Source organism: Notolepis coatsorum (genome assembly GCF_963971535.1).
Source record: "Notolepis coatsorum genome assembly, chromosome: 1".
Lineage (NCBI taxonomy): Eukaryota > Metazoa > Chordata > Actinopteri > Aulopiformes > Paralepididae > Notolepis > Notolepis coatsorum.
The window spans coordinates 296281657-296294265 of NC_140165.1; the positions used below are offsets into that span (position 1 = coordinate 296281657).

The window sequence follows — 12609 nt, forward strand, 5'->3', positions numbered from 1 at the left end:
TACAATCTTGGCCAAGACCCCGAGGCATCCATCACCTTAGTCAGCGCCAGGAGACGGGCACTCAGAGAGAGGGGGAAGGGAGGGGGGGGGGGGAGGGGGGGGGGGGGGAAGAGTTAGAGAGTTCCCATGTTTGTGGTGCTGCAAAGGAGCAGACATGTAGTACCCTGTAGTGCCATGTAGTACCATGTAGTACCCTGTAGTGCCATGTAGTACCCTATAGTACCCCGTAGTGCCATGTAGTACCCCGTAGTGCCCTGTAGTACCCTGTAGTGCCATCTAGTACCCTGTAGTGCCCTGTGGTACCATGTAGTACCCTGTAGTGCCATGTAGTGCCATGTAGTGCCACGTAGAGCCATGTAGAGCCATGTAGTTTCTTGAGGTAAAGGCACAGTAAAGGTAGTCTTGAGGTAAAGGCACAGTAAAGGTAGTTGTGAGGTAAAGGTATAGTCTTGAGCGTCCCGGGTTCGTTCCCCTCAATAACGTTTCAGAACTCAAACGTTTTCTGAAACTGTTAAAAGTTTACATTTCTTGAATATGTAATATATGTACTTATACCTTTTTCGTAAATGTGTCAATATATTACTTATGGCTATCACATAATGTACAATATGTACCTTTTTTCCTGTGGTCGATTAGTACATTAACATTACATTAGTACATTACAGTCGGTTCACATCTTTTAAGTGAGATCGGGCTGCATGAATGACACGCACTGGGCTTATCAACCACAGCTCTCTCGTCCATCTAACGCTACTGACGCCGCGTGTGAGTGCGTCGAGTGAACCATCTTTCTTTCTCCCTCCCAAACAGTACAGCGGCTACAAGCCCAGAGACGGCTGGGAGATGTGGCACCCGACGCTGGTGGCTGAGGCGCTGTTTGCGATAGCCAACATCTTCAGCTCCCTGCGTCTCATCTGCCTCTTCACGGCCAACTCCCACCTGGGCCCCCTGCAGATCTCGCTGGGCCGCATGCTCCTGGACATCCTCAAGTTCCTCTTCATCTACTGCCTGGTGCTGCTCGCCTTCGCCAACGGCCTCAACCAGCTCTACTTCTACTACAAGGCGGACGTGGGTGACAAATGCAAGGGCATCCGATGCGAGCGGCAGAACAACGCCTTCACAACGCAAGTCAAAGCTTTTTTCTTTTTTTCTTTCTACAAATTGACAAATCCATGACCTTGGAAAAAAAAAATTATGAATTATTCATACAATGTAGATTTACAAACAGGCCTTTACATGTGGGTGAAGTTAGGAACACGCTTATTTAAAATGCAAATTCAAATGTTCATATTCGTTTTTTTCTCTACGGGATGCAAAAAAACCTTAAAGCTCAATATCTAAAAACTGCTCCAGAACCTTATTATCTCAAGCTCACAAAACATATATTGTTCGTGGCGAATGACAAAGTGTGTTCTTCATTGTGTGGTCTGTTTCTCCTTAGGATGTTTGAGACACTGCAGTCTTTATTCTGGTCCGTGTTTGGCCTCATCAGTCTGTACGTGACCAATGTGGAGGCAGACCACGAGTTCACAGAGTTTGTGGGGGCGACCATGTTCGGCACCTATAATGTCATTTCCCTGGTCGTCCTTCTGAATATGCTGATTGCCATGATGAACAACTCCTACCAACACATTGCTGTAAGTGACACACCCCATAATACTATTACACCCACGCTTAATGCCATTTGCCGATCCCACGCTAATAATGGTCCACTGCTATACGTTCCAATTATTTTCTCTAGTACAGAATGTATTGATGAAGCTTTTTAATTTTTTTTCTCTCTCAGGATCATGCAGATATAGAGTGGAAATTTGCAAGAACCAAGTTGTGGATGAGTTATTTTGAGGAATGTGGAACTCTTCCGTCCCCGTTCAACATCATCCCTAGTCCGAAGTCTGTTTTGTATTTAATTGAATGGATGAAGATTCGCATCTTTCACAAACCAGTTGTGAAAAGGAGAGAAACATTTGGATCCCTAGGGGTGAGGAGCTCCAACAGATTTGCTTTGATCGATGTCAAGGTGTGACCACTGCACTGTGTAACCTTCCACGGACTTGGTATTACAGAATGAGTTTCAGAGGGGGCTGGTCTCAATTCACGTAAATTTGATTATCTTTTGTGAACACTTTTTTTTCATTTTTTTTTTTTTGTAAATTAGATTATGTGTTCTTCCCAGAAATAGATTACTCGTCCATTGCAAGACCTCCAAATAGTTTAGTAGCACTACTGAGAAAGGGCCATTGATGAAAGGGCAGGTGAAGACAGCCCATGTTTATAGATCAATGTTGTTGTTGTTTTTTTTTTTTATTTTATTTTATTTTATGCAAAGCACCTCATAGTCCAGCAATGTCAGCCAGTCAGTCACTTACTCACCCCCTAGTGGCAACTTACATGCGTGGCACATTTAATTTCAAACCTTTATTTAAATTCGAAATGCAACTGAGATTCCCCTCATTTACAGTCACGTCGAGTGCACATACAGAGTTAAGCAAAAAAAGGCATATAAAATCACAGAATATAAAATCATAACAATAATATAACTCTGTAACAGAGGGGAGAATCTCAAGCTTTAACCCATTCAGTGCCAACCACGAGTATAGTCGGGTTAACTCGCCATGCGTTGCGTGCCAATCACGAGTATAGTTGGGTTTTAATCGTTATTTCTTTTATTAGCGATATCCATTCATTTTTCATCCATCCAGCCTGACGTTATCATTGGGAATGGGTCTGAGCTCGCAAAGGGCAAATACCGCCGCCTATCGTCTCCCGGATGGTATTGCACATCATTGGATTGGATTGGCTGGGACTGTGCATCAGAAAAAAAACTCCGGTCCAGGGTTTCCCTTCAGTATCGTGTTACCACATTCACTGGGGAGGCTGGGAGCAGCGTCGATTATGTGTTTTGGACTATAACGTATTTTACCAGTCTTGGGTTAATCAGATGTTCCTTTCTCGGCCATCGGAGCGTGTGTGTGTGTGCGTGCCGTTAGCGCTGACCAAGGCACGGATAATAGATTTTTCAGCCCGCTTCTCTAGCTGAATGACAAATATACTATCGATAATCTAGCGTTTATTTGAAAACTATTCATAAATCAGCCGAAAAATTACAACGTGTTTTCTGTATTCCACTAAAGGGCTATTATCGCGTATTTATCTGGAATTACTAGAAATCTCCAAAACTATACTTGTATTCAAAATGGTATAAAATGGAAATGTACCGATGAAAAAACAATCCGTTTTGTACATGTTGACTGCAAGCAAGTCACTGATAAGCGACGGGTGTATTAGACCCATAGCCATAATTTAAGATATAGTTTAAGCGTTCGCAAATATCCCCGTCCTCACATTGACTTCAGTGCTGGCGTGCTAGACCTAATTTGGTCATATGGGCGCGGCTCTGAATGAGTTAAGGACTGTTCATTCCATGAACTATTGGGGCATCATAGCAAAATACAGATTTACCCTGTTCTGAGCAAACTCGAGCGACCAGCCAGTCATTAGAACAGGTTCCATAGGTTCCAAAATGATATTCCAATAATGATGTAGTATAAGGAGGTATCTTACCAATAAGGGCCTTAAAAATGAACAAATACCAGTGTTTGTTGCGCCTCTCCATCAGCGAGGACCAACCAATCTTCTCATAAAGGACACAGTGATGAGTGTCGTATCTATCATTAGTGATGAATCTGAGGGCAGAGTGATATACAGAGTCCAAGGATTTAAGGGTTGAGGCCACAGCATGCCTATAGATTACATCACCATAGTCAAGGAGTGATACGAAAGTAGTCCAGAGGCTTCACATCCATGACACTGCGTGTCCTTGTGTCTTTTCTGTAGAGGCGTGCAGCTGAAAATGTACGATTAAACCATCAGTATCAGGTAAGGATGGATTTGTTAAAGGTCGTATCAATATGATATTTGATGGTTTGGATTGAGAAACATGTAGACTCGAACCAAGTTCAATTTCATGGAATAAGCATGTCATTTAATGGTCGAGTCTAAACATCATCAAGTCATTACATTGTGGTCCGCTACAGCGAGGACTGTTTTGATTCGACTGTGAAATTACATGCTTATTCCACAACGCTGAACTTGGTTTGAGTATCCATGGTTCTCATTCCAAACAAACATATTTTTATGACCTTCAAAGTTTCAACACAAATATTCTTTCTCCCAGGAGTTTTGTGATATTTACTCACAGAATGTGACAGTAGTAGTTTATGTTTGAGTATCCATGGTTCTCATTCCAAACAAACATATTTTTATGACCTTCAATGTTTCAACACAAATATTCTTTCTCCCAGGAGTTTTGTGATATTTACTCACAGAATGTGACAGTAGTAGTTTATTGAAAATGCAATACAATTCAATACAATACAAGCTGTGATCGTGTATTCTATAGACCTGTTCGCCGTATACGTCAGACTCAGTGTCCGTGCGCATCACCGGGGCAGAAAGGAACGTAATCCTGGTCAGAACAACGGGGCAGACTACAATATATTTGCATTTGTTAGCCATGCTAGCGAACTAAACAATCAATCCATGCCAAAGCTAGATTATGTAAAAGGTGAAAGACACTCACAGCCATGCTGATTTGGCAAAATGACATCCAGCCGCTTTCGTTTGAAACAACTTTTAGTCAGGGGAGTGCCATGGTTTCTCCATAGAGCTCCTGTTGTACTTATTTTGGCGCAGCAGCTCGCGCAGGTCCGGGGTAACTTAGTCTCGTGACTCAGTTGGTATTGCTGGCTCGAACACGGTATGTTTGTAAACAGCGAAGAGGTCTATTACACTGCAGTTTTTTCATCACATAATCTCATACTGTGTGTGTTCTCCAGGAGGTGTTGAGAAACCTAGTGAAGAGGTACGTGGCTGCGATGATCAGAGATGCCAAAACAGAAGAGGGGCTGACAGAGGAAAACTTCAAGGTAATCTACACACACAGCGTCATGTAATATGACATGTGTGCTTCAGTCCTTTGGGGGACCAAGATAGAAATAAGCTTGTGGACTTTATTGTGTAATTTAAAGGAACATGCCAACATTATGGGAAATGCACTTACTGTCTTCTCCAGAGTCAGATAAGAAGACAGATACCAATTCCCTCTATTCGTTTCAGTCGAAAGATACCCGGCTGCAAGCTAGCCTAGCTTAGCACAAAATTAATCGAAATGGTATACGTATCCGCTAGCCTACCTGTTGGCTAAAAAGAAAACGTTTTTTAGCTAGGCTAGCTGATTCGTATCCGTCAGTGATACAAAGGTCAGTGAATACCACGACCACAACACCAGAGGGGGCTCCACAAATCGTGTTAAACCCAGATTCGGCTCAAACAAGGGACTAAACACGTTTCGCAATTATGCCACATCAATGTGGAATGCCCTACCCACAGCTGTAAATGAATGTGAATCACTACCCACTTTCAAAACCACTCTCAAAGAGCACCTACGGGAGACTGCAATTCGAAACTGGCCCATGTAAATGTCCAAACCCAACCCCCTCCAATGTACAGTTTCCCCACCCCGCCTGTCCAACCCCCCCACCCCACCCACCCAACCACCTCCAATATACAGTTTCCCACCCCACCTACCCAACCTCCTCCAATGTACAGTTTCTTCCCCCTCAAATGTATATACTCTCTTTTTAGACTCTTTTTGTAATAATAAACAGTACTGTCTATCTGTATGTCATGTATGTCATATATGTTATGATGAATTGAAAATGGGGGACCCTGATGTAAACAAGACGAAAGTCTTTCTCTGGTCTGCATCCCCTTAACAATTGTGTGTATTGAGCTGTTGTACCCATTCTGCAATCTGTTAATAAAATTTTCAATTCAATCAATCAATCCGCTTTCATTCATTTGTGCTAAGCTAGGTTAGCTGAGGATAGATCTATCTATCTATTCATCTATCTGTCTATCTGTCACACACATATCATATATGTTTCATGTACTTGTCTAACCTCTGTTTTTTTTAACGGCTAACAGGAGCTGAAGCAAGATATTTCCAGTTTCCGCTATGAAGTCCTGGGAATGATGAAGGGTAAACCTCATGCTAGCCCAGCGGGTAAAGCTGGCGGTGCCACATCAGGCTTGTTATACCCTGACCACTCGTTCAAATACCCCAAGGTCCTGCCTGCTCAGCCGCCGAGAAAGTTCCCCCTGATCAATGTGAGTGACGCCCGTCAGCAGCAGGGCAAAGGTGCCGACGCATCTGCCTCCTTCGATGCCTCCTCCAACGTGATCGCCCGGTGCTCAGAAGACCCACCCCGCAAAGAGGTCGAGCACCGTGTGCACTTCCCCGAGGAGACCGCAGGAAAATGTCCCCCTCAGAAACCCGGTGAGATATGCCCAGCGTCTGACGAGCCGCAGGAGGCCGGGATGGACACGTCAGCCTGCGAGGGACAAAACCGGGAGGAACCAAAGGCCGGGGAGGAGGTGACGGTGGAGGTAATGGCGGAGGACAATCGGGTGAAAGAAGACGCCCCACAAAGACACTCTGCTGTCGGAGATGAGGACAAGTCAAAGAAAGACTTGTAGCGTGGACATTTTGGTTTTGTCTAGTGCTGGGACGATGCTTCCTTTGAGCATTATCATTTCTCAATGTGAAAACGTCTCGGCGGTTTAGCTTACGGATATTACATCGATTCACCTGTAGTCAAATAGGAGACACACAGAAATGCTTGTTATTTCGAGGATGCTGGCTTTTATGTTTTTTCTGCTCAGGGAATGGTGAAATGAACAAAGTCTCTTGTGTTTTAGTTATATTATTTATTTTCCAAAGAGCCCTGAAACTCTGCTACCCATTCTCATGTTGCACCTTTTGCGCTAAGTTCTGTTGTTACAATTTACGTGCGAAAATCAGGGGGAAACCCTTAACGCCAGGATAAGAATAATTATTCCCAATACTGTATGTCTTTAGCTGATACTATAATCCAGCCCTACTGTTTCCTACTTTTTAGTATAGAGGCACACATTAACTCTGTTATTAATGCTAGAGTAATGCCCAAATGTATATGGTTCCGGAATATTTGGGCAAACAAAATTACTCCTTACTTACTTGTATCTCTGTTCAGTTTACTGACAACTTTGTTTCTTCGAGACGCTCCAGACTGGAGTAGAGACAACAACCCGGACAACTGAATCAAGTCGAAGCGGTTTAAAACATGCTATGCTACTGTACACTACCTACGTGTGGAACCATCAACGCTAACCTCGAGTTAGTGAAGTAAAGCAATGAAGTCTTTGCATGGATTACACTGTACGTAATACGTATAGATCATTCTTGCATTGTGTGATTAAGTCTACAAAAGATCATCTCCAAAAGGCAGGCCCAAAGCTCTGAAAAGATGAAATGTAATCTAATATAGAGCATTTATATTCAAAAGGACAATGCTAAATTAATAAACAAACACAGTTATTACATGCATGCATATATATATATATTTTTTTTTTCATTCATTCCCTTTTCCTTCCATGCCTAGTTTGTATTTACCATGTATCTTTCATAGCTTTTGCACTTATGCATACATTCTCACTTCTGATTTCATATCTCCATAACATGAAGCTGTTGAGCTGTTGGGTGTCGGATGGAGTCATTAGGTTCCCGTTACCATATTACATTAGTGGAAAATAATACAGCATCTTTAGTTACACCAAAAGCCTCCTTCTTTCTTGTCTTCATATTGTGTGTGTGTGCGTGCGTGCGCGAGCACCAGCATACTTCTACAGGCATGCAAGTTCCCTCTAACTGAAAAGTCACACTGCATGCAATATTATAGTGGCATTGCTTTCTCTGCTAACGAGGACAGGCTGCTGCTTTCAGACGACTGTCTGTGCCTTGGAATGATTGAGCACAGTTGGACACGACAGAAGAGCTTAAAAAGCATGGGTACTTATTAAGGATTTATTGTCAGTTTTTAGGCCACACATTACAACAGTATATCATTTATTATCCAGAAGGAAATTCCATAGGCAAAAGGCTGGCTGAAAATATATATTGTATGTCATAGTCGGTCCATATGGAGGATGTAGCGGTAGCTCACAACAGCAGTGGGCAGCAAAACAACATTTTCTTAATGTCACAAAGGTGGGGGTGTAGGACCTAGGGGCAGGATGCAAATTAAGGTTCCAAGAGTGTTTATTAAAAAAGATAGCAGAGGATACAAACCTACAGAAGAACAATAACGCCACAAGGTTTGATAAACCCAGAGGGTGATTGACTAACAAGACACACCTGGGCTGATTACAAATGGGGACACCTGGGAGGTAAACGGATTAACAAAGAACTATAGGAAACAGAAACAAGGAACTTAAATCTATGGAAAACAAGACAGGAAACAAAATACAAGACACTGGGGCAAAACAAGAATACTAGAAGACAAATACTAAACAGAGAACACAAATGAAATGACTAAACTAACGGGAACATGAATGGGAGAGAGAACAGAAAGAACACAGAGAGGCAGAATGAGTGGAGGAGTCAGTATGTCCATGGCAGAGGAGGTTGGAACAGAGTGAGAAGTCCAAAGCCAGGGAGAAAAGGCAGTCCATTTGCTAGGCAGGAAGGGCAGACTGTTACGCTTAAGGACCAATAGAACTAATCACATTCAGGGAAGGCATGGCTGAGCCTGGCAACTGGACTCATCAATACATACATGTGCTTGCAGTCCAATATGAATCTGTATCAGCGTCTTTGGGTAATTGAAAAGCGCTATACAAATAAAATGAATTATCTTTAGTGAAACCTTTTTTAATTCTTCAGATACTTCACGTTTTCATCTCCAAGTGCACGTTTCTCTTATTATGTGGATTGTGTAAACACAGACTGCAGGTTTAACACGAGACAGAGTATTCAAAGTAATTTCTTCTCATCCTCTGCCAGAGAGCCTTTTTTCACAACAGCTTATCTGTATTTAGAGTTCCCTTTCTCCCGCTGTGCGGTATTTACTGCCAGATTCACATGCTCCTCCCTTTCTCCCCTAAACATACTCCTTTCCACGAAGGCCGTGACCCCTGCATTCCTCCACGACAGCTATAAAGTGCGCTCCAGTATTATACTACTCCTGCTATACTATACTGCATATAGGTGACTATATTTCTTCTGGGCAAAACGAGTCAAATGTTATTGACCCTGCGTCATTCCTATAGAATCTGTGAGCCAACGTGGTTCACGGAGAGGTCGATGTCCTCCTCCTGGCTGCGGTCCTGGGCGGGCAGAGGAACCTGGAAGACATTATTGCCATGCTCACATTTGAAACACATGGCCCGGGACAGAAGGTGGAATATGTAATTCAGTGGTGTAACTTGACCGATAGACTGTCATGGCACGACCGAGAAGACGTGAGGGGGGGGGGGGGGGGGGGGGGGTAATAGGCCCACCTGTGCTTGTTGAGACCGGTGGGATTGTGTGTACATTGAGAGTCTGTCACCGGATCAACCTTATCGCAGAAAAGACTTCACTACAAATCAGTTTTCAAATCAGATGTAGGTCTATTAGACTTAGAGGTCACCAGAAAGAGTCATAAGAAGATCGGTGATGCAGCCTTTGTAAACGACGCCCCAAAACTGTGGAACACGTTACCCAACAATATTAGGGAAGCCAATACATTAGACATTTGTTAAGGCAGCTTAAAATCTCTTTACCAAAGCATTTGACTGACTTTACACTATTATACTGCACTATTTCTCTGTGATTGACATTGCACTATTTCTCTATGTTTTATTCCCCATGTTTTTATTTCTCTTTTATTTTATATATCCGAGGCTGGACATCCGTATTAGTCAATTACTGTTTTCCCAAAGCTACAGGGTATGGGTTCGAGTCCCTGTGATCTAAAATCACTAAAGCTACAGCGTATGAGTTCGCGTCCCTGTGATCTAAAATCACTCTAGGCTATGGGTTCGAGTCCCTGTGATCTAAAATCAGTAAAGCTACAGCACTATTTTGCTACTATTTTATCATTTATTTTTATTTATTTTTTTCCTCCATTTTTCCGCCGATTTTCTCCCATCCCAATGTTAGTCGTATGCCAATTCCCAGTCCCTTCCTGGTCGCTGCGCACTTACCCCCCACAGTCAGATCATCTGGGAGAGTGGAGGCTACCACGTGCTTCCTCCGACACACGTCCAGCCAATCACCGCTTCTTTTCACCTGGCAGCGCGGATTCTCATTGAGAGGGCGTAGCGTGTGGGAGGACCACACTATCCCCCTCACGTCCAATCCGCGCTTAGCAGGCGCCCCGACCGAACTGTAGGAGTCGCTGTTTACAACGACCCGGACCCACCCCGCCAGCTTCTCCCACCCTCTGATACAGCCAATTGTATCAGTGCAGACGGCCAGCCAAGCTGGTGACAACCCCGGAGCTGTGAGCTGGATTCGAACAGGCAAATCCAGCTCAGCTCCGGGGCTGGTGACGAACGCAATCTCCGCTCGACCACCTAACCGCCCTCTATTTTATCATTTTAAAATTGTCCATATTATGTGTGATGATCGAGCCATAAACGGAGGCCTGTTGGGATGTTGCATCCTAATGTGAAGAACTGTGATGTGGTGTACTATGTCTTACAAGGTGGCCTGTTGGGATGTTAGATCCTAATGTGAAAAACTGTGATTTTATATGTCTGCTCATTTTACCCTTGCTATTATTTTACTTATTTTTACTTTTATCTCTATGCCCCACTATCCGCTGGGTGCATGCTCTGACCTTTATCATGTTTTGTAACAGATTACAGAAGCGTATTGGAACGTGAGGTTCTGATATGATTTGATTAATATATATCCCACTTGATGCTGTCTTATTTCTTACTGATGTAAAGCACTTTGAACTGCAATCCCCTGTATGAAAGGTTCTATACAAATAAAGTTATTATTACATTACATGCATATTTTACGGGACTTATACAGGCTCTGAATTCAATAAATCAATGGGTATTTTTTTTTATGTCGATATATTGGCTACTATATGTATACGCAAAGAAATAGTGGTTCACAGTAGTCCGACAACATTGTGAGGCGGCTGGGTGGCGCAGCGGGCATTGCGCTCGTCACCAACGCAAGAGACACCGGGTTCGACTCCGGCTGTCGGCGTTGCCTCCGGCTTGGGCCAGTCGTCATACTAACTCAATTGGCAGAGTTAGCGGGTGGAAGTCGATGGATGGTAATCTGGACGTTGTGGACAGCGACTCCTACAGGTCGGTTGCCTGCACAGCAGAGACAGGAAATGGCGGGGGTAGTGTGAGCCTCCCACACGTTACACCTCGCCAATGAGAGTCCGCGCTGGCAGGTGAAAAGATGTGACAGGCTGCCTCCTCGTGTATCGGAGGGGACACGTGATGCAAGGCTTCTATCCTCCCTACAACCGGCTAGTGGGGGGCATATGCGAGCAACGTTCAAGACAGGGGAGGGGAGAATTGGCACAGCGGTAATTGGGATGGGAGAAAAATAGAAAAAGAGGAGAAAAAGTGGATACAAAAAAAAAATACATTGTGAGGAGTGTATTATGAAAGGGCTGTTTTGAAAATGTATTGTTATAGTTTCCCAGTGTTTTTGTGTCCCACTCATGGGTTGATTGACGTGTCTCAAACCCCGCCCTCTTTTCTTCATCTTTCTTCCATTGTTTCATTGTGAGTCCTCTCAAGTTGTAGCCAAGGGGCTGCTGCTTATGTTAGATAAATCCAATTGGATGTGTCCTAACTAACCCAACCTCTCTGATGGCTTGTAAAAGTATACAGAAGTGTTCAAAAAAAAATCCTTTCATCCTTTTTTATCTTTTTTTTCATCATTAAAATGCAATGCCAAAATAAATAAATCTCCATAGTCACTAGTCTCCAATACTGTCCCATGTGTGTTCGACTGAACTTCCTTCCACCACTAGGGGGGGGCACTGCATTCTGTCACAATCACTTCTCTGGTATTTTGCTCAAGGACTGATCATTCTTTAGTTTGATGCCAGATAACTGAGATTGCCATAGAGAATGAACTGCAAGGTTTAATTCCCAATGATTTCCATCTGTTTTTGTCTCAAAATCTGGCGCTCAGATGCACCGTTATATGAAAACGACAGCTCTGTGCTCAGGGCTCAGAAAGGCAACTTCCTGCCTGTCTTCAGCGAGACGCCTGTCAGGTTGACAAATATCCGTCTATGGAACCCCCTGTCTTCCCTCAAGACATGTGCCTCCAAGCACCATAGCAGTTTTAACAGACAGAGTTTATGTGTGGGAGAGAACTGGGCAGCATTGATTTACACTGACACTTTGAAGGGGTGTGACGGGCCTAACCGAAAGCCATAACAGAATAAATTAATATGAATATGTGAAATTTGGCTGATTACCACTTATACCCCCCCCCCCCCCCCCCCCCAAATAAAAAAATAAAAAAAAAAAGATCTTGAGAAAAATTTAATAAATGTGGCCCTTTACCACATCAACAAAAGCCTAAACGAGACGAGAGAGCTTGTTACATTAAGTGGCCCTTGGAGGGGCCCTGGGTGGCCCCAGCAGGAGTCTGAACCGTTGCCATCCTGCTGTGAGAGCGGTGGGTGAGACCAGGGGTATATAAACTCCCTCTCAGGCAGCCTGCGCTCATTGCTCTGGACTTGGAGAGCGAAC

General features: G+C 43.7%; 1 protein-coding gene across 2 annotated transcripts in view; it reads left to right on the plus strand.

Moving 5' to 3' along the window:
- Positions 1–7630, plus strand: part of LOC311227856 (short transient receptor potential channel 4-like) — a 50630-nt gene extending 43000 nt beyond the window's left edge. For both annotated transcript variants that reach the window (XM_084313698.1, XM_084313699.1), the window contains exons 6-11: positions 811–1124; positions 1442–1637; positions 1787–1981; positions 3838–3879; positions 4839–4928; positions 5989–7630. In XM_084313698.1, coding sequence (XP_084169824.1) covers positions 811–1124; positions 1442–1637; positions 1787–1981; positions 3838–3879; positions 4839–4928; positions 5989–6540 — 1389 coding nt within the window. In that variant the 3' untranslated portion in view covers positions 6541–7630. The remainder of the gene's footprint in view (positions 1–810; positions 1125–1441; positions 1638–1786; positions 1982–3837; positions 3880–4838; positions 4929–5988) is intronic.
- The last annotated feature ends 4979 nt before the right edge of the window (positions 7631–12609 follow it).